General features: G+C 41.6%; 3 protein-coding genes and 1 long non-coding RNA gene across 7 annotated transcripts; 1 reads left to right on the forward strand and 3 right to left on the reverse strand.

The window, feature by feature from the left end:
• Positions 1-43: 43 nt before the first annotated feature.
• Positions 44-13,221, reverse strand: p4ha1b (prolyl 4-hydroxylase, alpha polypeptide I b). Of its 4 annotated transcripts, none has more exons than XM_085799785.1 (15): positions 13,143-13,221; positions 9,136-9,218; positions 8,871-8,967; positions 8,587-8,738; positions 8,157-8,294; positions 7,729-7,968; positions 6,850-7,064; positions 6,571-6,747; positions 5,381-5,451; positions 3,594-3,693; positions 3,434-3,487; positions 3,270-3,335; positions 2,332-2,400; positions 1,662-1,758; positions 44-1,455 (listed from the first exon to the last, which is right to left on the reverse strand). In XM_085799785.1, the coding sequence occupies exons 2-15, from the start codon at positions 9,215-9,217 to the stop codon at positions 1,382-1,384; spliced, it is 1,632 nt and encodes a 543-aa protein (XP_085655911.1). In that variant the 5' UTR covers position 9,218; positions 13,143-13,221; the 3' UTR covers positions 44-1,381. The 4 variants fall into 4 exon arrangements, with proteins under 4 accessions (XP_085655911.1, XP_085655909.1, XP_085655910.1 ...); XM_085799783.1 differs by lacking the exon at positions 5,381-5,451 and adding an exon at positions 6,235-6,305; XM_085799784.1 differs by having other exon boundaries at positions 9,136-9,221.
• Positions 13,222-14,482: 1,261 nt separating this feature from the next.
• Positions 14,483-16,849, reverse strand: LOC146973321 (dual specificity protein phosphatase 26-like). Its single transcript, XM_085799787.1, has 3 exons — positions 16,677-16,849; positions 16,082-16,218; positions 14,483-15,246 (listed from the first exon to the last, which is right to left on the reverse strand). Exons 1-3 carry the CDS (start codon positions 16,706-16,708, stop codon positions 14,594-14,596), a joined length of 822 nt encoding a protein of 273 aa, XP_085655913.1. The 5' UTR covers positions 16,709-16,849; the 3' UTR covers positions 14,483-14,593.
• A 92-nt stretch (positions 16,850-16,941) lies between these two features.
• On the reverse strand, positions 16,942-17,614 carry LOC146973322 (uncharacterized). The gene is made up of 3 exons (XR_015037748.1): positions 17,429-17,614; positions 17,220-17,298; positions 16,942-17,072 (listed from the first exon to the last, which is right to left on the reverse strand). It is a non-coding gene; the product is annotated as an uncharacterized LOC146973322 (long non-coding RNA).
• A 2,156-nt stretch (positions 17,615-19,770) lies between these two features.
• Positions 19,771-22,518, forward strand: LOC146973323 (uncharacterized). Its single transcript, XM_085799786.1, has 4 exons — positions 19,771-19,956; positions 20,735-20,936; positions 21,588-21,888; positions 21,981-22,518. Exons 1-4 carry the CDS (start codon positions 19,925-19,927, stop codon positions 22,385-22,387), a joined length of 942 nt encoding a protein of 313 aa, XP_085655912.1. The 5' UTR covers positions 19,771-19,924; the 3' UTR covers positions 22,388-22,518.
• The last annotated feature ends 660 nt before the right edge of the window (positions 22,519-23,178 follow it).

Below are 23,178 nucleotides of genomic sequence, written 5' to 3' on the forward strand. Positions count from 1 at the left end.
CCACCCACGCAGAAACTGTGACAGCCAGGACATTTTTATTAACTTCAGATCAACAAATCAGTCTTTATTGTAGAAAACAAACAATTTCAGACTTTTATAAAAGACATGAACACACAAAATAGGCTTGGGACATATAAATAAAAATGCATCTTCCTTGAAAAAACCCACATATTCTCACACTGAAAAGCACTGGTCACCACTGACACTGTTACAAACCTGCCAGAATCAATCACTCCATTAAAAAAAACAAAAAAAAAACAAGGTATTACGGCGCAATGTAGTGTAATGTATGGAGTCCACTCCCCCATTCCCTGATGTTCATGTTCTGTTGTTTGTGAAATATAACACTAAAATCTATGCAGCATACTGGATGTATGTGACAACATGTGTCAACATCCAGGTGTTAGTGTGCCCACACATTTGTAAAACATAGTGTGATCTAATACAACAAATCTTACAAATATATCAGTGTGATAAATCAAACTACTACTAAAAAACAGTATGGCTTTGAGGCAGCCTAACAATGTGTGTTTGATATGTGATAATGGTGCTGCATAGATGTTGGCTTAGTATTGTTTTTCACCAGAAATACTGGACTGTGATCAGATTTTCTTTTTATACATGTTCTTATGTGCGGTGAGTCTTTTCATTTCCTCCACACAGCCCATAAGATGTTTTTTTAAACCACATTTTTAGAAGCAGAGAACGCTACCACATATAAATAAGATAGAAAAGTCAGAACCTACTGGACCGGCTAGTTCTTTGTAAAGACAGACACAAGGAATAAGATGGTTTGAGAAAATAAATTCACCGTTTTGAAGGTGGAGTGTGTAATTTTACAGATAAATGGTTTGCAACCACTGTTGATTTTCACTTTTAAACATGTTCACTCGCAAAAAAAAACCCAAAAAAACCACAGGTGTACATGTTCTGTTAAAGGAATGAAAGAAATACAACAAATCAAAGAGGCCTCTTAAAAATGTGGACTGTCCTTTTAAGGCTATCCCCTCGTCCCTTAATGAGCGGGAGGAAGGCCAGTCCCTACTGAAGGATAACCTCACCACAGAGCTAGAGTTCATACAGAGTGCACAGAAAGAACCTGGGAGTGAAAGAGGGCATGGAGTGTTTCTCGAAAACCATACAACACTCTGAAGAACATGTTATCAGTCACAGCAATGCTAATACTGTCCAGGGGCTCGACATTAACCCAAACAATCTCTGGGCTCAGAGCAGAACAGCTGGGAAAAACAAGAGTGTTTGTAGAGAGTGGGCGAGCCGTCTGGACTCGTGTGTGTCCATATGTCTCATCTGTGATTTGCAGCAGCGTTCTCTGGTCACAAGGAAGGGCAGAGAGGAGCAGGGAGGTGACAAGTTTTCTTTTTCAGATTTCAGATTCACTCAGGGCACAAGGTCGCCTCCACTCCTGACCTCGTTCATGGATCCATTTGTTTGATACTGAATATACAGGAGAGAGGATAATTAGCATGACAGTAATATTGGTTTTCGATTACTTAGGACACAGTATATTTACCCGGATCTATTATAAGCTTAAGACAACATCTCTTGTGTTAAATTTCCTTTAAAATGAACATCATAAGAGGTATTTACTCTGGTCTTATAGATGGTTACTGTAAAATGGAACCATGTTAAGAGGAGCTTACCCCACTTGTTGCCCACCAACACTGGGCAAGCTGCATGTCGGGTGCTGTAGTCTCCCTCCCCACTGGCAAACAAATTGTACCAGAACACTGCAGAACCCTGGAGTACACACACAAACGACAGATGTCAGAGGTTCAACGTGGCACAAACCCTCCAGGAAAGAGTCAGACTCAGTCTCCCAAATTAATTCCCAGGGATTTTTTGACCAGTAGAATATAAATAGCAGTTTTTAATACACACTTGTGCGCATCTGCTACTGTGTGATTGTTAAAAGAGACTGGGACTTGAGGAACTTTCTGTCTATGACGGGAATTAACAAATAGGCAATTGCTTATAATAAGTGATCCAATTTTGCATGGCATTGTTACCCAATTAGAGGATTTTGTTGTGTGTGTGTGTGTGTGTGTGTGAGAGAGAGATAACAAGTGAATAAATTTACTGAATGTGCCGACTAATCCGTACTCTTCCTCACAGTCACAGCATTTTGCAGAATGAATTTTTATTAGTGTGTGCGACACTTACAAACAAAAACACCTGTGGACTGTGACAAATAAAGTACCTTTACCTTTACCTTTAATTAATTACACTGATTTAGTCGACTAATTCAAACATTACCATGGAGTCAGTCATTAATGTCTGTTGATAACTGATGTAGCACGAGCGGCTGGTTACCTTTTTGGGCCAAACAGCTGCGCCAACATCTGGGAATACTGTGGCTCCACCTGCCGCTACATCGCTCATCTAAAACAGAGACAGGGTGGCACAGTTCAAATCACATAATCCAGCAGGTTCAAAAATTTAAATTACATTCAGTGATAGACTTTAGACTTCTGAAAGTTATTTGTCCTTATATCTTTCCTTGTTACAGAGAAATGTAACTTTCTCTGTACTGCAGTGCAGAGTATTGTCAGGGTGGGACCTCTTTAACAAAGATCTTTCTTTGATAACAGAAAAGACTTAGCACAGCCTATAATCAGACAGTCCTTGATGTGTATTACCAGGGTGTCACCCTCAACAAAAACAAGAATGAAATTTGTAGTGAGCAATGCACTTTCATCTGTAAATATGGGACTGCTCCATTTATACAAAGCTTTTCGAACAGGAACAAAATTTTACTCACAACCATATCTTCTCCTCTAATTTAAGGCCAAAAAGATTCCTTTGGTTTAGTCCTACACTATTCAAAATTTACATGTACATATAAATAATGGCTGAGAGAATGAGGGCAAACATTTTTATACTGAAACTGCCCTGCACTTGAGAAACATAGACCCTAAAATTAACTGTACTATTTCACACTTATGGCAATGTCACACTCTCTGTTACTACAAACAATTCACTGAGGCTTAAGAATTCCTGTAAGAAGTGAACTATTTAAATCCATGACGCCATGTTTCACATATTGTTTTATCATGATATTTTCAGTTGCTTTGGAAAAATTGGGATTGTTGTCAGAATTTAAGATGTGGCTCTGTGGGTTAGAACAATCCTTATCTGCATAAGTCATTATGTAAAGGCAGACATGCCAGCACCGCTGACACAGATAACTAACTACAGGCAGTTTTGAATTTAAAGCTAACAACACTGGTCTTCAGGAAGTGTTTACTCACATAGAAAAGCCATGTTGCTATGCGGTTCCCAGTGCCCAGCTCTTTGAAAGCATCAGGCTCATCTTTCTGTGGAGACAAGTTAACATCAGGTTTAAATGTCCTGCCACATCAACACCCCTGTACATAAAGAGAAATCAACTTGTATGAATCATAAAGGTTCTTACCCTTCCAAAATCAAAGTGAGGTTCGTATTGACCTCCAACACCATAATTTGCGACCTAAAGAGATCAATAAAATAATAGTCTCGCAACTGTACAAATGAGATCGTCAAACAGAAAGGTAGGTTGAATGTCAATGACTTTGAAGTAATAAAGTCACTTTTACCTGCAGCTCCTCTGCAGTGTCCATTTCCAACCCCGTGAGATCCTCAATTCTCTGGTTGATCTTGTCAATCATGGGGTCTTCGTAGCCAGTGAGCCAAGCACTGGAATACAGGAGGGAAACAGACCAGTTGAGAAACTAGAGGAACTTGCTACACAATGCTGTATGTGAGCACACATATTTGTCCACTAGGTGGCACCAAAGATTTCTTTTGCAATAGAAATGACAAAGAGACGTCATGCAGAAAGCTTGCCGTGAAAAGCTTGAATTAAAAGTGAGGTTGTGCAATCAGATGATAGAAAGGAGGAGTGGAAAAGAAAATGTAAACTAGGTGGACTGCCCAACATTCAGAATCTCCAATCAGCTCAGGGTACAGAGTTGTTCAGATTTCAGACTCTGCACTTGGGTCTGGTGGGTATTTGGCAAAGGAGTCTGGCTAAGGATTATAGTAAAATATTTTAACTGTCCTGACACAACCTGCCTTTCGTGCTCACTCCCACACCCCAGTCTAAGAGACGGCCTCTGATAAAATAAGCTCTGGACTGATCATAGCAGTGAACTCTGGTAAACTATTAAAATATGACGAAATGCAGATTGTAATGTGTAAAATTGCAGTTTTTACAGTTATTTTTAATATCTGGATTAAAAAACCTTCCCAGCTACTCAAAGTACTATGAAAGATACAAGCCCCACGAGACAGTGACCAAATCCATTCCAATTCCAACACTTGCACAAATTTAGGGGATTTTTTTGAAATCCCAAAAGCCCATGAGACAACTCCCACGTCGTCCGCCTTATGGAGGTGTTTTTGAGAATTTCTGCAGATTTACTTGGTTATGTGTGTGTGTATGCTAAGTTGTGTATGAGAGAGACAGTGGGATGAGTCATCATCTTTTTCATTCAGAGTTTGTGTTGATAATAAATTATATTTTTGGGGGGAGGCGCTTGACCAAATGTGATCCAGCAAATTCTTTCCCCATGTGTCTTACAGCCAGTTCAAGCAGAGGACAAACTTTACTGAGTCCATTCATCTGTCCTGTCCAACTGTTCCATCACTAGATGCTCACTGCATTTGGAAATGCATGCTGGTGAGCACGTACACGTACAAAACATCAAAGGGACACCACTCCCTTACACTCAAACATTAATTACCAGGAACAGTAAAACCAAAGAGTGGTTTTGGTGGGTGCTATTTTTAGGGTGAGATGCAACTCAACTAACGATGTGTAATGCATCTACAAAACTTAAATTAAATAACCTACATTTACATTTTTCAACTATCTGTGCATCCAGACCCTTGTCTTTTCTTGTTTCTTGCTGATATGGATGTGGAAGATGTTGAAGCATAGTAGAACCACAGCAACTGTAATGAGCTTTTAAAAGTGCAATGGGCAACAGAGATCCCATGTTCTGGATCTCCAATAACCTGAGAAGGTCTTCTGGGGGAAAGAAAACAGCTTGTCAAAACTATGCAGTTCCATGAAATGCTTGAATCTCTTGGTCAAAACGAAAGGACAAAGAAAACTTCATTGACACCAAAAACAACAGAGGCCTGTTTAACTTGGTTTAAATGATGTTTGAGCTCAGTGTGATGTTGTGGCAGACATCTGCTGAAGTTTACACTTAAACCAAACTGAGACGTCCTCTAGTGCCTTGGTGTAGCTGAACATTTTCATTGTTCTTTCCAGGGTGTTTGCTTGATGCAGGGCTGAATTAGTGGTGCAGAGGTAAAGATGAAGTTGAATTAGGAGGAGGGGAAGGTGCCCTCCTGATGACCTGTGACCCCTTACCTCTTGGAGACTCTGTATAGGGCCGTAGTAAGTTTCCCAGTTTGGGGGTCATGCACCGTGGCTCGCCTTAACTACAGTAGTTCCCGCAGCACACAAGGGCACAGAGGTTGAGGAAAAGAGGATAACAAAGGGAAAAAAAGGACAATGGAATGTGATTCACAAAGGAGGATGAGTGGAAATTGAGAGGAAAGAGAGGGAGAAAAGAAGGGCAAATCTGGTCACTAGTTGTCAATGTTATTCTTCAGTTGGGCCAAGAGAATGTTCCATGAGGCAGAGCTAAGACCAAATTCTGTTTCCAAGTAAGAAAATGCACCAGTAGGGAAATAATAGCTGCCTCTGACACACCTCCTGGCTCACATAAAGCAACTATGTTAATATCAGCTAGCAGAAGAAGTAACACTTTTTCTCCACCAATTTTTTCATGTGTTACCTTTCTAAAGCAGACTCCTGAGCAGAAACGTATCCACAACAGATCCTTACAGAACAGCAGCATAGTCCAAAAGTTGTTGTTTTTTTCCCAAAAGAACTCGCTATACACATTAATTTCTTCTCTCATTTGTGATTGCACCACGAGATAATGTATTGAATATTTATCAAACATCTGTAATAAACCAAAAATCTGTCTACAAATATTTCTGTGCTGTGTAAAGCTGTGATCATTCTCAGCTGGATCGTTTGCTTCAGCTCAAGAGCCCTTCAGCTTTGGCAGGGCGGAGAGATGCTATTATGGACGGACGGGAATACAGAAGAGAATTGGAATCAGTTTTTGAGGGGAAAAAGAGGGAGAAAAGCTCATTTCCCCTCTCAACTCTCTCCTATACACTCTGCTCCTGGCGGCTCCTGGCCCTCCTTACCTTTTGCTGATCCGGTATGGAGCTGTCTCCAGCACTCCTGTGATGGGGTTGGAGATGGTGGCCCTGCGAAGCTGTGAAGCCAGGGACACGATTTACCCACACACAGACACACACATGCAGACATATGTGTGTGTCTGTGAGCTTGTGAAACTCGTAGCATCACATCAACCAGCCTCACAGCTTTGACCGCCCACTCCTCAACATTATCACACCTCAGAACAGAAACTGAAAAAAGGCCTAACTAACTCAGTAGATCGCATTTAACTGCAGTGACCAACACCACTTCATACGAGCATCATAATGGCAGCGTGGAAAACTTCTCAAAGAATCACTTACTCTGGGCTTTGCCAGCTGTTTGACCTTCTCGATTTCTTTGTCCGAGATGATGTCAAGGTAGCGAACGATGTAAGGGCGGTCCCACTCATCTTGCTGTTTGACAGGTGCCAGCACATACATGGGATTGTGACCATTATCGTAGTAGCGACAGAACAGCCGGCTCTGCCTTCTGGGGGTCTGATTGAGAGAGTAGCAATGCAGGAAACAAAGGCATTGAAACAGATTTGTATTTTAAAGGTCATAAATTGCGGTTTTTGTATTTCTCTTTGTGGTTCTCACCAATCTGATGCCCTCCCCACGACAAAGCATCTCATACTTCTTCCTCTCTGGGAGCATGTAACTCGGGACCTTATCCTTGGGCTTCTTCTTTTCTTTGGTCTCCCTTTTCACTCGTTCCGCCTCTTTTTCAGGTTCAGCCTCTGCAGCCTTTCTCTGCTTCTCCAACTGAAACTCAAAGTACTTCAGGTTGCCTTTGGCGCGCTGGTGCTCTGGGTCTGAAATAGGAAAATTACAAAACCAACAGAAGTAAATATTGGTGATCACAAATAGTGATGACTGCAACAATGTCATCTAAGAATACTCACACCGCATGCAATCAAAATAACTGAGCTTCCAACATGACATAATGATATGCTATTTGTTCAGTCTGAGGTTATCCAGTTCTGAGAAACAAGAGCTAAAAATAGAGCAAATCAATTCATAGGCTCTTTGGGAAGAAAAGATCCACCAAGGTCACGACCAAATCAGAATATTGTTCCAAATTCATGATTTCAAAACAGCACAATGGCGTGAAATGTAACGGTAATGACACAGCCCTCTCTGGTTATCATCATATCAGGTCTTCTCTGAGAAGGTTTACCCACATCTCTGCAGAAAAGTGATTTTGCAGAGAACACTGTTTCATAAATGAGAATTAAATCTGTAAAATGTATCTATGTCTACGTAGCTTAAAAATGTTGGCCCCTGGTTTTCTATTCTTTTCAGTCAAACCAAACAAGATCAAATTTAGTACCTGTGCAAGTCTGAAAAAAAAAACTGATTAAAAAAAAATTGCCAATTTCTAACACCCTAGTAAAGACAATTTGTAATAAAGAGAGACTGTTCAATAATGTAGTTTTCAAAACTGGAAAAATGCTTCATATCTATGCAGAGACTCACCCAGTTCAAGCAGCCTCTTGGTGTAGTCCAGGGCACGGTCTATCTCCCCCTGCTGGTAAATGGCATAGCTGAGGTAGTCGAGTACAGTCACCTTATCTAAAGTGGACTCCTCTCCCTGGTCAAGCTGTTTCAAGGCCTGGGCCATCCACAGCTCTGTGTGGTAGTAATCGACATCAGAGTAGGCAATTTTCCCCAGCTCGTAACAGTCCTCCACTGTCATATGGCTCTTATGTTTCACTCCTAGCAGTCAGAGGACACAGTAGGGAAACATTATACATAAGAGAAAACAATTACTTCTTTCATAATGAAAAACACTCACTAAACAAAAAATCCTACACTTGGTTTTTTTAATGTCTGTTCATTTGGATGCTCCTTTGGATAAACTTTGTGCCAAGGTGATATGGTATGCACTCAGTCAATGCCCATACCAGGTAGGTTTCCTGTAGAGATGGTGTCGGCATCCAGTCTGTAAGTGTCTTGTAACCTGAGCAGAGCTTTAGCAGCCCCGGTCTGGTCTTCATCTGTGGGGAAGTGCTGCCTCTGGATGGTCAGGTTGGAAATAAATCCTAAGAGAAACAGACAGGAGAGAACAGAAAATGCATAATAAGATGAATATGTACAAGATAGATAGTTACAATAAGCCGGACATGGGAAAAACAAATGAATATAACTCGGAGTATGAATGTGCAATACAACATTCACAAGCTACCACTTACCAGTAAACAAACAAAAAACATCCCTGCACTATAAAGACAATATTAGCGTAAAGGTAAGCTTGCTGCAGAAACACAAACTGAGTTTATTGCTGCTGAGTTTGTTTGCTGATTTGATCCAGATTTTCCTTTTCCTTATCCGTACCATCAGTGGTGTCTTTGAGGACAAGGCTCTCCAGATCTCCCCATTCAGTGTTCAGCCTCTTCATCAGTTTGAAGGCGTTCACAGGGTGGCCCAGGAAGCCCTCGGGGTCTTGAGTGGCTGTAGCTGTCAGGGAGTCCAACTTATCAGCCCACCTATCACAGAGAGGGCAATACAGGGTTAGATGCATTGCTCACAACTGAATAAATATTGCATGCGTATCTGCGTATCAACCCATGTGTGTGTGTGTGTGTGTGTGTGTGTGTGTGTGTGTGTGTGAAACTCACCGTTTGACCTGCTCAAGCTTGTTCTCCTCTGCTCTGATATAGTCCTTTAAAGAGGTGACAAGATCTTTCTCTGTGTATAACAGATCTGTCATCTGGCCTGAGGAATACAAATCAGAAACACCTCACCGTCAACTTAAGACTCACTTAGATCTCACTATGTGATGACATTTTTTGCTTCAGAGTGTGTGGTGAAGCTGTAAAGTCAGCGGGGGGATAAGTTATTTTCAACATGAGCACCATACAGTATATTGCTTGATGGTTTTACCTATGGAGGTGTAGAAGTCGTTGTGAGCTGAGAGCGTCTTCAGGCAGCTCAGCAACAGTAAGCACCAACACGGTAGCTCCATCCTGCTGAAAAAAAAATGGAGAAGTGAGAATAGGACACCAAACTGACCTGTCATGTCAGATGATCCAACAACTTAATACTGAAAGCAGTCACACTCTAATATCCCTGAAATAAGACAGATGTAAGATGTAAGAAGTTCCCTTTTCAAGTTTCAGTCATCTGACTGGGTTACTTGAGTTTACTCCCACTGAGCCACATCAAACATCCCTGCCCTTACAACTCATCCAGATACTGCTTTCTCCACTGTCTGAAACCTCCCTGATTTCTCATATTGTTGCCTTAGTAACTACAGTGCTGCTCCTACCAAATTCAAAACCTAGTTGTTAACTCCATTTAAAACTGGATAATCCACAGACCTACTTTAGATGGTTAAGCTTTATTTCATTCTCTGGTAGAAAATAGTTCCCAGTGAAAGCTGTTGGCAGCAGAATCTGTGGATTGACCAGAGCAACTGGGTTATTGTTTCTGGAGAGAGACGTTGAGAAAGCAGAAGTCTCAGCAGCAGAAATCTGGTTAAGACAACACCAAAACCATCTCAATGGATAAATGTTATTCTCTCGGTAAGTAGCAAAATAAGTTTTCAGCGATTAGGCTTACCTGACCATTTAGGATATACACAGCTTGAAATTTATATTTATAAATTCAGAATCAACTAAAGGTAAAGCAGAAATCAAAGCCATAGTAAAACAAGAATCCTCTTAATCCTTTTGGAAGAGCAGACACCCACCCACCACAAAAAAGCCAAATATAAGTCTGTGGTTGCCGTCACTGTGTCCGGTTTGGCTTTGGCCTTGGCACAGCCATAACTACCACTGCGTTTTTGGCCTGTGAGGAGTGGCACTGTGATCCGTCTGCCCATACAGACGAAAAATGAGAAGACAACACAGACACACATGCAGAGAGTAAAGTTTACACATGGCAAGGTATGCATGTATGTCTGTGCACGGTGATGCCTCCTGGATCCACACCTGAAGGCCAAACCTTGCTGTGCAGCGCAGCATTGTGACAAATGTTTCCAATGTAACTGATAACAATGAAATAGACTTGGAGGAATTTGTTGGAAGGAGATTATCCCAACAGAATCAGGATTTCCCAAAACTGTACAACACAAGTCTGAAGCTGTGTATATAGACGTTGGTATTTATTATTTATCTCCAGGGGCTGTTAAACGAGTAGGGACTGGGATTGTTACCAATTCAGCAGATAAACTATGACCTCTGGCTGTTTTTTTTTTAATTATTATTATCTAGTTTATAGACAACACAAGTAAGATAATAAGCTGAGTACTGCTTGTCTCTTATTTTTCTGTTCTGCCTTCCTAAAGACAGTGCTGGCTTATTTGTGAATTTGAGAAAAAAATAGGCATAGACCAGACATAACAGAGACAAAACGCTCATGATAAAATAATTAACGGACAACTTCTCACACAACAAGGCGCAGAGAGTGTACCAAGAGTGACAAATATAGATTTATTGGTTTGTCACTTTTACGTTACTGTTGTGAGATGAAATTTAGTTGGTTGTAAATACATTCTCTAACTTTCTAAACTTGAATGACTAACCTCTACTTTAGTGGCAGGATCCATGATAGAACTAGATTCTGTTGTTTCTAGATCAATTAATTCATGTTCAAAATGTTCACCAACAGCCACATACATGTTGGAGATTGTAACACACAAGTTTATGCAAATTAAAGCTCAAAGTAAAGGTCATGCACGAACCGTGTGTCTGCACTATTCACTGACAGCAGACAACAGGCTCAGGCAGGTTCTGACTGCCACAGTGACAGGCCTTTGGTGAAAACACAAGGTTGAGTTCACATGGGATTTCAATTTAGGTCAGCAGCAGGCAGCATCGAGGGAGGAAAACAAATCTGTTATAACTCAACTTAGTCTATTAAACTGCATTAAATTCAAGTGTTCTCTGGATTTTTAAGTAGAAACTGTGAGGCAAAATACAATTTCCAGAATCTGTGGTGCCACTCAGTTTAGAAATGTATAAATATTCCTTTGTGACTAAGACTTCCACCTGAATAAAAACTCAGTGAAATGTAATTACTGTAATGACAGGGTTACAGCTACTGTGTCTGTCTTGTTATAATAATACAGAAGTGTAATGTCAAGATTAAAGCTGCAATATCATTTCAATCCATTTGTCAGGCCACACATGAGTGACTGGTAGTGAAAGTGTAGCCTACATGCTTGTACGCACACATTCACCAAAACATTCCTGACAGCACGTAAGCTATATAAAAACGCATGCCAGACACTTGAGGATGCAATTTTAAAAAAGATTACGGAAAAACTCATTTATATAGAATTTGCCTAAACGTTTTGTCTTCTGACCTTTTAAACTGTGTGGAAACTGGGCAACAGCATTCTGCTTAAACATATTCATAAAAAACAATTTTGTCACCCTCACAGATTCAGGGAAATGTGGATCTATCACAATGCTCCCACTGCTCACAGTTGTGGATTTTAAAGTAACCAAGTAAGTAAAAAGCTGTAGGGGCATAAATTGGTTCTTCTGCCTCCTGTGAAAATGATTTCTTCCTCAATTATAAGGGAACAATTACACAAAAACTGCAAAGTAACCCAGTTGTACCATAAAAAAATCAAAGCATCTTTTATATTTAAGTGGATAGAATGAGACAAAGGACCATTAATAAAATATATAATTTCCTTAAAAATATCAATATATGGCTTCTACTGGTTTTACAGAGTTTTTTTTACTAATTTGAAGACATAATTACCCAATTACACTGTAAAAAGTAATAGGGCTAATAAATTCCATTCACCTTTCAAGTACTTCAAGGGACAGGAATTTCTCTATATTTTCAGCCTCGCAGCAGTTACTGGACCTTTGAACTGAACGTTTGAACAAATATTTATATTACAGCATCTCACAATATCTTCTTCGCTGCGAAACTGCCAGCATCACGACTGTCTTCTCCAAGTTTTACTGGGATAGAAGCTGTGAAGTGAGACAACACAGGATGTGGATGGAAGAGAGGACTGCCACGTCTTCGCCCCTCCCCGCCGGGGAAACTCATGTGCCGACTGCACACTGCCCAATGGAGTCTGACTGAATGATTTTTTTTTTTTTTTACCTGTTGTAACCCGTCAATAACCCCCTGCAAAACTGACTCACGGCGAGGATTTTGATGCCTGGATGATGGCAGCTATTAGTGTCTGTAGGCTGCTTTAATCCAAAACTACTTTGCAGAGAGGCTTTTAAGTGATTAGCATGCAAATATTTAAAAAGTTTTCAGGGAACGTTAGTTTTTTTTCTTCCTATTTGAGTGTCATACAGCAGTACTTGTGTTAATGTACAAAATATTGTCTGTTCAGGTACTAAATCTGTCTATATTGTTAAATGAATGCATGCAACACAGAGCAGTGAGAGCAGTAGGATCCCACGCTGCATTGCATCGGAATTCCATAACATTTACGCTAGTTTTTCATGGAGGAAAACCCCAAGCTAAGTTCTCTTTTCAAGCCATTATCGCCTTGATATAACTGAATTTGGCTCATTTGTACTCCCCTCTATCAGTTCGAGCTTACCATATTATATGACTGCTGCCCGAGAGTTATCCCAAATGCCAAAGTTTTACCAAAGTATAGCTAGTCCTTAGCTAGCTACCTAGCTAACGTAACGATGGAGACCAAATAGAAGTTCTAACGTAACGATGGAAACCAAATAGAAGTTCTAACGTAACGATGGAAACCAAATAGAAGTTATATGTGACGTGGAGGCCAAATAGAAGTTCTAGGTTTAACGGTCGCCACTGTAAACAAAAAAAATACGCTGGGAAAAATAGCCAATAATTGTACAATTGACACGAAAAATCACCTGCAACGGCTACAGTGTTTCTGTATAGGTTAGTATTTGTCATCTTATCTGCACCAGGAGTCGATATATATTTACCTAAACGAGAGCCGTCCAGTGAGTTTAGCAGCAGAGATGTGTTTGTGTCCCACTCGGCCGCTGCGTTCTCCTCTATGGAGTGAGCTCAGCCGGACCGGTGCAGTAAAACGGTGGGAAGATGAACGACGGTGTCAGTCAGCCAGTCTATCTGCTGCTGCTGCTGCTGCTGCTGGTTCCGTCCTATTCGAGATGTTTCGGTGCAGTGTTGGCCATCTGCTGGTTAGGGCTGGATTTCTACAAGTCTGGGTCTGAATGCTACGTGCAGATTCTCACATGCAGACAGTCAGCCTCCTACTACTGGATTTAGGAGGGGGGGGCTGTCGTTTGTAAATTGCTAGGGGAGGTGTTTATAGTTATTGTCTTTAACCGGTGGTTTAACGACCAAAGATCAGCAGTCATAGGCTACTTTAGATGTAAAAATAAAAATAAGAAAGTGAACAAATTGGTTACCCCCCTTAAACCTAACAATACTTTCCTTTCTCTTAAAAAAAAATCACTTTATTTTTAATTGACATGGAAAATGCATGCATCTTAGTCTTGATTACAGTGTGATTGTCACTTTTCCAAACGGTATGTATTTGCTACTTTTTCACTTTGAGTTTTCTCTCACACATTCCAGAAGAATCTGTGCTTCCAACTAAAAAGTGTGTCTGGAGGGAGGGAATTCCTGCTGCATGTTGATTTCAGCAGGGTGGAGCTAAGTGTGTGTGTGTGTGTGTGTGTGTGTGTGTGTGTGTGTGTGTGTGTGTGTGTGTGTGTGTGTGTGTGTGTGTGTGTGCGCGTGTGTGTGCGCGTGTGTGTGTGTGTGTGTGTGTGTGTGTGTGTGTGTGTGTGTGTGTGTGTGTGTGTGTGTGTGAAAGAGAGGGAGTACCAATAGGAGCAGCAGCTGTCAAGCTGACTGCAATATTTCCAGATGTGTAAACCCAAATTAATCAATTGATCTCCTGTAGATACTACAAGCCAAGGTGTATGAATGTTATGACTCAGAGAGAACACAATATCATGACCTCAAGGGATAAAACTGAGGAAAAAAAGAAGCCAGCCTAATGAAAAGTGATAGATAGCCTACACTTTATTATTTAAGATTTTTTCAACTAGAACCAAAGAAAATGTTATAACAATGGTTGTTGTTTTTTACTGACTCATACAGAGGTCACAATATTAAGTTTCTGTATGATTACTGTTGTTATTGAGGCATAGAAACACTCTTTGTGGCTTGTCAAAGTCATGGGGAAATTACTCCTATCCCAGTCTTTCTTGCAGTAGAGTTGTTCTTGCAGTAGGCCTAGGCCTACAAAATCCACCTCTTCATCAGCCTCATCTTTTCCCATTTTTTTCTCACCTTTTTTCATTGTGAAATATGGAAAAAACAAAAACAATTTCTCACACTGTGAACTGTACAAAAGGAAATATCCAGTGTGTCCTCTTTTCTATTCCCATTCTTACTCCAGTCATCGGCGGATGTCGTCCAGGGAGGTGAGTCTGCTCCCAAAGAGCTGCTCCTCGTAAGTCAGTAGCTGACGCAGGAAGTTCACGTTGGGTGCTGTGCATGCCCTCCTCTCCTTCAGCCAGCGTAGGGCGTGAAGCAGTGACCAGCAGTGGTGCTGCATGAGGAAGGCCAGCGTTAGTGCTGAGCTGCGACTCTTGCCCATGCTACAGTGGACCAGAACGCGGCCAGGTGGCTCAGCCTTTAGTGCTGCGTTGATAAACCTGGATGCCAGCGGCAGGGCTTCCACCAGGTCCTGCTGGGCATTATCGCTCAGGCACAGCCGCAGGTAGCAAAGGATGTTGGGGAAAGCATCAGGGTCATTGGCAGTGGCGTTGACCACGTGTGTGATGTATAGGTTCTTAATGATGCGGTAGTCAGACGCCTGGGAGGCAGAGCCCTGGTAGAGAACTCCCTCCAGGATCTCTGAGGGGTAGATGGTGAGCATGTGCCGCTCAGGTTCAAGCAGGACCATTCGTGGTGTGCACAGGAAAGGGTAGAGGGCATCGAAGGCTGAAAATCCTCCCAGCAGGATCACAGGGTCCATTCCCAGTGCGCTGAGCTGGAAGAAACAGCGCTGGAGGCCTGGGGAGTCAGCCCTGGCCTTCACACTGCCCACTGAAATATGCACAGAAACCATCACAATGACAGAATAGAAAAGATCAATCATTACAATACAATCCACAACATAGATTACAAAAGTCAAGTCTACTGTGAGACTGTACCTTGAAGTATATTACCATGTTCACCACCATCCTCAACTGTTTAACCTTAAAGGGATAGTTCAACATTTTGGCAAATTCATCCATATAGTCATAGAAGTAGGTTAGGGTTAGGGTTAGGGCACAAGGTATCTTGTCCCTCATCAAATACACAATTCAACAACTCCAAAATGCTCTTGTGGACAAATTGTGGCCTGCACATTCACCACGCTATGAAATAATAATGTAACGTTACGAGGCAGAGTTGTTTTCGGGGCAAATGCTTAGCCGGAACTACATTCCAGACACGGTTGGGTGGAGTGATTTCAAAAGGGCAAGTAGTCCGAGTCTGAGTATTTGCTTCCTGTGTCGTAATGTTACATAATTGTACATTATTATTTCATTGTGTGGTGAATGTGCAGGTCACAAATTGTCCACAAGAGCATTTTAGAGTTGTTGGATTGTGTATTTGATGAGGAACAGGGGACCTTGTACCATTCACCTCCTCCTATCCATTGTGTTCACTGAGCAGCTCGCATCTCTGCGCTGTGGATCTCAAAACAACATGCACTGATAATTAAAGGTAACGAACCTACTCCTATGACTATAGGGATTATGGCAATAGGTGAATTTGCCAAAATGTTGAACTATCCCTTTAAAACATGATTACGCCTGGCTAGTATGAAGTATGTTGTCCTGCATAATTATGTGTATGTCTGTTTGTAGGAGTAGGTGATTGTGGTTTTGCTGACCTGGGCTGCATCCTTCCTCTGCGTACAGCAGTATGATGGAGTACTTCTGCAGCTCTATACAGCTGATCAGACAGCCCAGCTCAGGGTGGATCACTGTCACAGCTGCCCGCGCTGTCACCACGTGGCTATCCTTGTACCTAAACACACACATCCATTCATCATTATGCACAGATGTAATATATCACTAGCACCGTAGGCCACTTTACTCAGTGATGAGGCTGGTGTGTGCTCACTAATTGTTTTTTGGACTACAGTCGAGCCATATGGCCCAGAAGAATGAGCTGCAGTACATCAGACAATACATTTACTGGTTGAATCAATTCATTGTTTGGTTTGCATATTTTTGTGGGGTTTGTTGACAGTAAGAAAAGTATACAACATCACAAAATATATCATTTAAACATTCTCAAACAGTGTAGCTCAGGAAACTCCTTTCCTTCCAGTGTTGTTAGCCAAACAGCAACTGTTATACAAAGTGATCTTGAACAATGTCCTGCATTAACACTGTAAAACTTATACTACTTCAGTTTCTTGCACAGTTGTAGCCTTTATTGTCTGCTCATATACATTCTTCTATTATCTGTGCAGCACCCACCTCTCTGCGCTGCGACAGTCCAGGATGAGCATGTAGTAGGGATCATATAAGGCGGGCTGGCCTTCCTCTGCATTCAGCAGGTTGTACACTTGCTGTGGGGTAACGTAACCTCGCTCTACAAGGGCTGTTTCTGGGAGAGCAGGGACCAGCACCTCCTCTGACTCGCACACACAAAAGAAACACACGAAACACAAAAGAGCACAGTGTGACTGCAAGTATGTAGTTGTGTGTGCAACATACAAAAGAAAAAAAAAACAGCCTTTACCTTTGCTCTGGATAGGTATGATGGAGGAGTGGTCACTGCCTGTACTATTAACTTCTCTGTCAGAGATGCTGCTCACTGTTTGGAGTGTGTTGACAGGCTCTCTGGAAGCCGCTCTACAACTGTTATTCACTCTGACACATAAACACACACACATAGACACAGAGAAGTGCGATCTTGAGACAGATTAAAACTAGGAAATTTCCTTGTCACACAAGTCAGTTATTATGAACCACTATGTTTGGTTTTTCAAGTAAAAAACAAACAGCAGAACTCTTTACCTGGACAGTACAACGCCCATTTCGTTTTAGTCATTTGGATGCATCAGCTGTTCCCACAGCCCTTCATTAGAAGAACATGCTGCACCAAGACACATACAGTATAAGATGTCAAACATGACATTGATAGATATTCTCTCAGAATGCCAACAGGAAGCAGCAAAGTAAAAAAAAAAAAAAGATTAAGAGAAAAAAAAAAACCCACTACGCACCATTTGTTGTTGCTGTGATTCTTATTCGGCCCTGCTTCAGCTTTGCCCCTAATTTAGCTGGTGGTCTTGGAAACACAGCAACAGTTAAGTGCTCTGGAGGGCCACATGGTAGCTGGCTGTGACAGGTGACTGAGGAGAGACATGGATAGGAGTCTCTACTTCACCCAAATTAACTCCCAATAGCTACTTGCAGCTTTCATGATAATTTGGTCAGGTGGAGGTTTCAAGTTTGTATGTTAAAAACCATACGGTAGGCTACTTGAATAACAGGCACACAGAAGAAATTAAGAACAATACAGAAAGTTCACATTCACGTGTCCTATTTATTATGGAGCAAATTTGTTTTGTTTTTTTAAATAACACCGCCCCCCGGCTGACTTTCTCCCCATACCACCACCAACCCCCCCATATCTTCACTAACGCACCTTTTTCATCTGTAGGTCCTTGACAGCAGCATGTGGGTGGACAGTCTTTCATCTGTATTGTCACGTGTCAACCAAACACACTTAATTAAACTCAATGCACCTGGTTGAGGGGATTACACCTGTTCTTGCCAATGCATTTTTCCATGACACAGGCTACAGCGTCCATTGTTGCTGCTCTCATTTGTTTAGCTATTTCTATTTCAATTTTCCACTCTGCTTTCTTTCCACTCTGTTACATGTCTCAAATGTGGCGCACTGTGACCCAGTTTCCATTAAAGACAATAAATGTCTAGGCTCCTACCTCAACTACAAGTGCAGATCATTTTCTGGCATGTATAAAGATTGATTTTTCTAATTCCCCACAGGAAATTACAGTAAAATTACTCATAAATTACTCACAAAAACAAACACTTGTCAGGACCGGTATATTTTTATGTTTGTGGTAGTGGTGTAAAGGTCTGCTACTAAAAATAATTAACTATAAGTACTTATTATGCAGAATCACCTCTTGGAGAGAGTCATATGATTATGATTATAATTATAATCACTGAAGAATATACATGAAAGCAGTGTTTTAATATTGCATTGTACTGCTGGGTTCTATTATCTCCAATGATGATACACATTGTATAACATGATCATTTGTTAAATATGAATTGAAGGGCAGCAGAGATCCCTGGTATTAAGTAAATGTGGAAATTGTAAAACACGGAAAATACAAAATTATGTAGTGGAGTGAAGATGTTACGCAGCAGACAATAAAACAATTCAAAAGTACATTATAAGTATGAAAAACACATCAAGCTGACTTGTTTTGGAAAATTGTGTTCTCAAAATGACTGTTGTCATATTTTTATTTTCTTGATAGTTTTCAATCCTACAAATGGGAGTGAAGCTGGAGGCTGCCAAAATGAAAACAGCCTGTGACTGCCCCCTGTTGTGCTCCCGAGTGAGTGAACTGAAATAACCTCTCCTACACTTTGTGAATGGTCAGTGAAGAACACACATATAAATACATATACATCACTCATATCAGTGAGTGTACACACAACTATGTACACACACTTCAACATACTGTACCAGCGCCACCCCACTGTTTGCTGTTTGTGTATATGATGTTGTGTTACAGTGATACATAACAGTGATGAATCTATGTTTTTAATTGCATTGAGGACCTCCAGGAAGAATAGCTGCTCATCAGCTAACGGGGATCCTAGAAATAAACAAATAAACACACACACACACACACACACACACACACACAATTAGTCATCCTCCATTATGTTCAGCCAGCCTCACTGACACACAGCCATGCATGAAGGCCCCTGCAAGCTCACACACTTACTGCTCATGCTGCTACAGTGTTTGTCTGAGCTCCAGAGTGCAGAGACCCCCACCCGCTAGGTCTGCTTACTTAGACAGGCCCTCTGCCCTGTAGCCATGTGGTTCATGGACTCATGATATCATGGGTAGATATAGGGAAGGTAAAGCGTGGGATGGACTGTCAGGAATGTCACAAACAGGTGTCAAAGCTGAAAGGAAACTGCCACAGTTTGATCTCTCCCAGCCCTAACTCTAACCCTCACAAGAATGTATCTTCTCAAAGTTAAAGGTAAAAAAAAAAAAAAAATCAATATCCAGTTTAATAATTATGATCACATAACAATGCCACATTCCTCTCATGAGGCTGAGAGATGCCGCTGTCTCTCAGCATAACACATTGTGTGTAATAAAATGTGCCAGCAAACAGAGTTTAATGGATTCCACAGATGTCTGCTCTGTTTCTGTGCATCTTTGCAGAAAATCATTTTCACTAACTGTCCCCATAGATTGCTTCTTTAATCATGGGAAGACAAACAGACCAAGCTCAAAGTCCATCTGGACACAGCCAGAAAACAAATGAGGTGACTGCCCGCAGGACAGAGAGCAGGTGGGCAGAGGCCGGCTCAGCAGGATTATGGAGCGAGACGTTGGTTAAGGGGGTGAATTATTAATACATTTTAACTGTACTACTATTATTAGTAGTCAGTGGTGTTAACATCCACTCCGAGGGAATGATTGGAGTTTGAAGATGAAACATGACTTTTTGAGGAATTTCAGATGGTGAGTAAAATTTGTGTTTTCATGCTTATGTCCAAAAAAAAGGTACGATGCACGCTGTATAGACTAATGCTAGGCTATCTTCCAGTTGTTATTATTCTGAGAATTTGATTAAGTGTAACACGCTGCCAGTGGCTTTCGTTCAATTTTTGGAAATGTCCTCCTCACCTCATCTGCCACACTTTCTTTCTTTCTTTCTTTCTTTCTTTCTTTCTTTCTTTCTTTCTTTCTTTCTTTCTTTCTATATTGATAATAAACAACAAAAGAAATTGCAGTTCTAAGGATGTATTTCCTGTGCATATTGTTGCACTTTTAAAGTTTTTAAAAGCCCTTTTTGTCTCTTACAGTCACGTTCAGGTATGGAAATAGCTGTTTTTCCTTTATACGTTTTGTCCCTCACTTCAATTTAAGTGTGTATGATTTCTTTTTTTTTAAAGGTACTTTATTTGTCACATATACAGCTAGTACAGTGAAATTCTTTCTCTGCATTTAACCCATCCCTGAGGAGCAGTGGGCAGCCACGGTGCAGCCTTTCCTGTGAGGTCTCAGCAACAAAAACCACACAAACTCTCGACTGGGTTTTAGTTTAAAAAAACAAAACAATTGAGGGAAAGAGATTTTAGACCGGGGTGGGACTTTTTTTGTCATCCTGTAGGCCTACTGTACCTTAATTTTGACTTTTTATATAATTCAATTACCGTGTCCACTGTAACGTAGGAGGTTATACAAACACATGGTTTCCTGTATCTTGTATGATTCATGTCTGTTCCTGTGTGTGCAGGGCAGGGAGGTGGAGGAGAGGATGGTCTGGCTCAGCGGTGAAGAGTCTTTCATCTGAACACACACTGAAGCCCCTGGTTCCCACTCTCTGCCTGGTCGTCGTGGTGACATATGGCCTCGCTGATAAACTCAGAAACTTTGTGGCCAGCATTTTCATTCCTCAGTACCATTACCCGTACGCTGTGCCTCTCTGCTTCGCACAGGTCGGTTCCTGCTCCCAGCTGCTTTGCATCGATGATTTATTCTTTGATGAGAATCAAACAATCATAATGTAATGCCTTACTTGACGCCAGCAAGTGTGACTCAGAGTGCTGTGTGTCGTGACAGCAGGATGTTTGCCTATGCTGCAATTACATTTATCAAAATTAACACAATATTCATCACTGAAGCACACAGTGGATACATTTATGTAAAAAAATACTGAGCCTCTGAAGACTTGAAGGGTTGTTACTGCAGCTTACATCACATATGATCAGTGAAGTGTAAGCTGCTGACTATTAACTACCTCTGACATTATTTGGTGTGTGAGGTAGCCAGTGTGAAGGACAAAGCGCGTGCTGCTGGGGAGTCACAGAAGGACACTGGTGTTGATAAACACTTGTGTGTAATAGATGTTTAACCAAATGACTAACCTGTGAATGTGACCAGAGACTAAATGAGTGAGCTTTGTGCATAAGGACTGTGAGTGTTATCATGAAAAAATATATGGAAACTGTTTTTGATTTCTGTTATAATAGTTTAACATTGCACTATGGTAAAGGTAACACACACTTTTAACATGTATATAGTGTGTTAAAATCATAAGAACTAGAGTACAGTAACTCTTATAATGACATTATCTGTTTTTTTTCCAGGTCCTGGTCTCTTTGCTCGTCTTAAACCTCCTTCATGTCCTGGACCTGGTGCCTCTGAAGCCTTACTCCAGGTCCCTGGGTGAGAGGGTGCTGGTGCCGGCCATCTGCAACAGCATCCATGCTGTGTTGGCCATGTGGGCCAAAGCGAGCAGCCCGTACGTCAGCCTCTTCGCCTTCACCCTGCCTCTGCTGCCTCTGCTAACTGTCGGCTTCAGCTTCGCCCTGAAGCTGGCATCGCCACCACCTATCCACATCTCTGTTTTGATGTCCATAGTGAGCGGGGCATCTATTGTCCTTTCAGGTAAACCCTTGGATATAACTTAGAGGTGAAACTGATGGTCAGTCATGTTGTAACAAATTTACCTCTAAGGCGTTTCCTCTGTGTCTCTGCAGCCTCCAAGGATCTGTCAGGTATCGAACCTCTGGAGTACATTTATGCACCTCTGGCAATAATCCTCCACAGTCTCTCTCTGACCTGGCTGGCTAAAGTGTCTGAGGCCGAGTGCCACCGCTCCCCTGACACCAAGGCCTCTGTTTTTGACATCTACTATACTCAGCTGGTCAACCAGAGCTGGGTGCTGGGCGTCCTGTGGCTGCTGCACCCAGACAGTCCCTGGCAGGTGTTGAGTCAGGGCAGCTGGCAATGCCTGCTCTTCCATGGATACCTGCTCGCTATTCTCCTGCTGGGGGTGGCGCTGAACTTCCTAGTGTGTATATCAGCTCTGTGCGTCTCGCCGCTTTCTGCTGCAGTTCTGCATTCAGCAAGACAAGTGGTGCAGCCATTCCTCCAGCTTCTCTAGTTTCACTTCAAAGGGATAGTTCAACATTTTGGCAAATTGGCCCATTGCCATAATCCCTATAGTCATAGCAGTAGGTTCGTTACCTTTAATTGTCGGTGCAAGCTATTTTTAGAATGGCGGAGCAGAGCCGTGAGCTGCTCAGAGCTACGCTACGGAGGCTCATGGGATTTCTTGGTTTCCCCTCATCAAACTCATCAAATACACAATCCAACAACTCCAAAACGCTCTGGTGGACAAGTTGTGACCTGCACGTTCACCACGCTATGAGATAATAATGGAATGATACGAGACAGAGTTGTTTTCGAGGTACATTCATGCAAAACCGCTGATGCGCGTTCCCGTCAGGGGCAGTTTTCCAGCAAGCAGTCTCTGCATTTGCCTGGGGAAACCAAGAAATCCCATTAGCCTCCGTAGCGTAGCTCTGAGCTGCTCGCTCATTCAAAATGTTCAACTATCCCTTTAAATGACTTGAGACATGTAGCCAGCATACATTAACTGGAAACATGTCAGAATATTACACAATATAACGTATACATATAACAAAATAATGACTTGGGCCCAACACTATACATGAAGACTTATAAGGAGAGACTATTGTATACATGGTTTTTGTAATTGAATTAACAGTATTAGACAGGATTAACCTCTCATGCTTCACTGAATTCATTTGGAGCCACAGCTTTGTGGTAGTTGTCCTCAATGACTCTGTTTTTTTTCAGATGAGGAAGGATAACAGTGAAGTCCAGGTTCTTTGTGGTGGTCACAAAGACAGCTGAGCCAACCTTATCACA

Source organism: Trachurus japonicus, chromosome 15, assembly GCF_045865225.1.
Source record: "Trachurus japonicus isolate A0001 chromosome 15, Traja_1.0".
In the NCBI taxonomy this organism is placed as follows: domain Eukaryota; kingdom Metazoa; phylum Chordata; class Actinopteri; order Carangiformes; family Carangidae; genus Trachurus; species Trachurus japonicus.

Bases quoted from the DNA above. Each gene is read 5' to 3' on its own strand.
- LOC146973323 (XM_085799786.1), top strand. From the start codon at position 19,925: ATGAAACATGACTTTTTGAGGAATTTCAGATG. The intron at 19,957-20,734 runs GTGAGTAAAATT...CTGTGTGTGCAG, and splicing joins TTTTTGAGGAATTTCAGATG to GGCAGGGAGGTGGAGGAGAG. The intron at 21,889-21,980 runs GTAAACCCTTGG...GTGTCTCTGCAG, and splicing joins GGCATCTATTGTCCTTTCAG to CCTCCAAGGATCTGTCAGGT.
- LOC146973321 (XM_085799787.1), bottom strand. From the start codon at position 16,708: ATGCTCATCCTGGACTGTCGCAGCGCAGAGAG. The intron at 16,219-16,676 runs GTGGGTGCTGCA...GTGTGTGTTTAG, and splicing joins GACTGTCGCAGCGCAGAGAG to GTACAAGGATAGCCACGTGG. The intron at 15,247-16,081 runs GTCAGCAAAACC...TGCATATTTCAG, and splicing joins AGAGGAAGGATGCAGCCCAG to TGGGCAGTGTGAAGGCCAGG.
- p4ha1b (XM_085799785.1), bottom strand. From the start codon at position 9,217: ATGGAGCTACCGTGTTGGTGCTTACTGTTGCTGAGCTGCCTGAAGACG. The intron at 2,401-3,269 runs GTGAGTAAACAC...TCTCTGTTTTAG, and splicing joins TAGCAACATGGCTTTTCTAT to ATGAGCGATGTAGCGGCAGG. The intron at 1,759-2,331 runs GTAACCAGCCGC...TGTGTACTCCAG, and splicing joins CAGCTGTTTGGCCCAAAAAG to GGTTCTGCAGTGTTCTGGTA.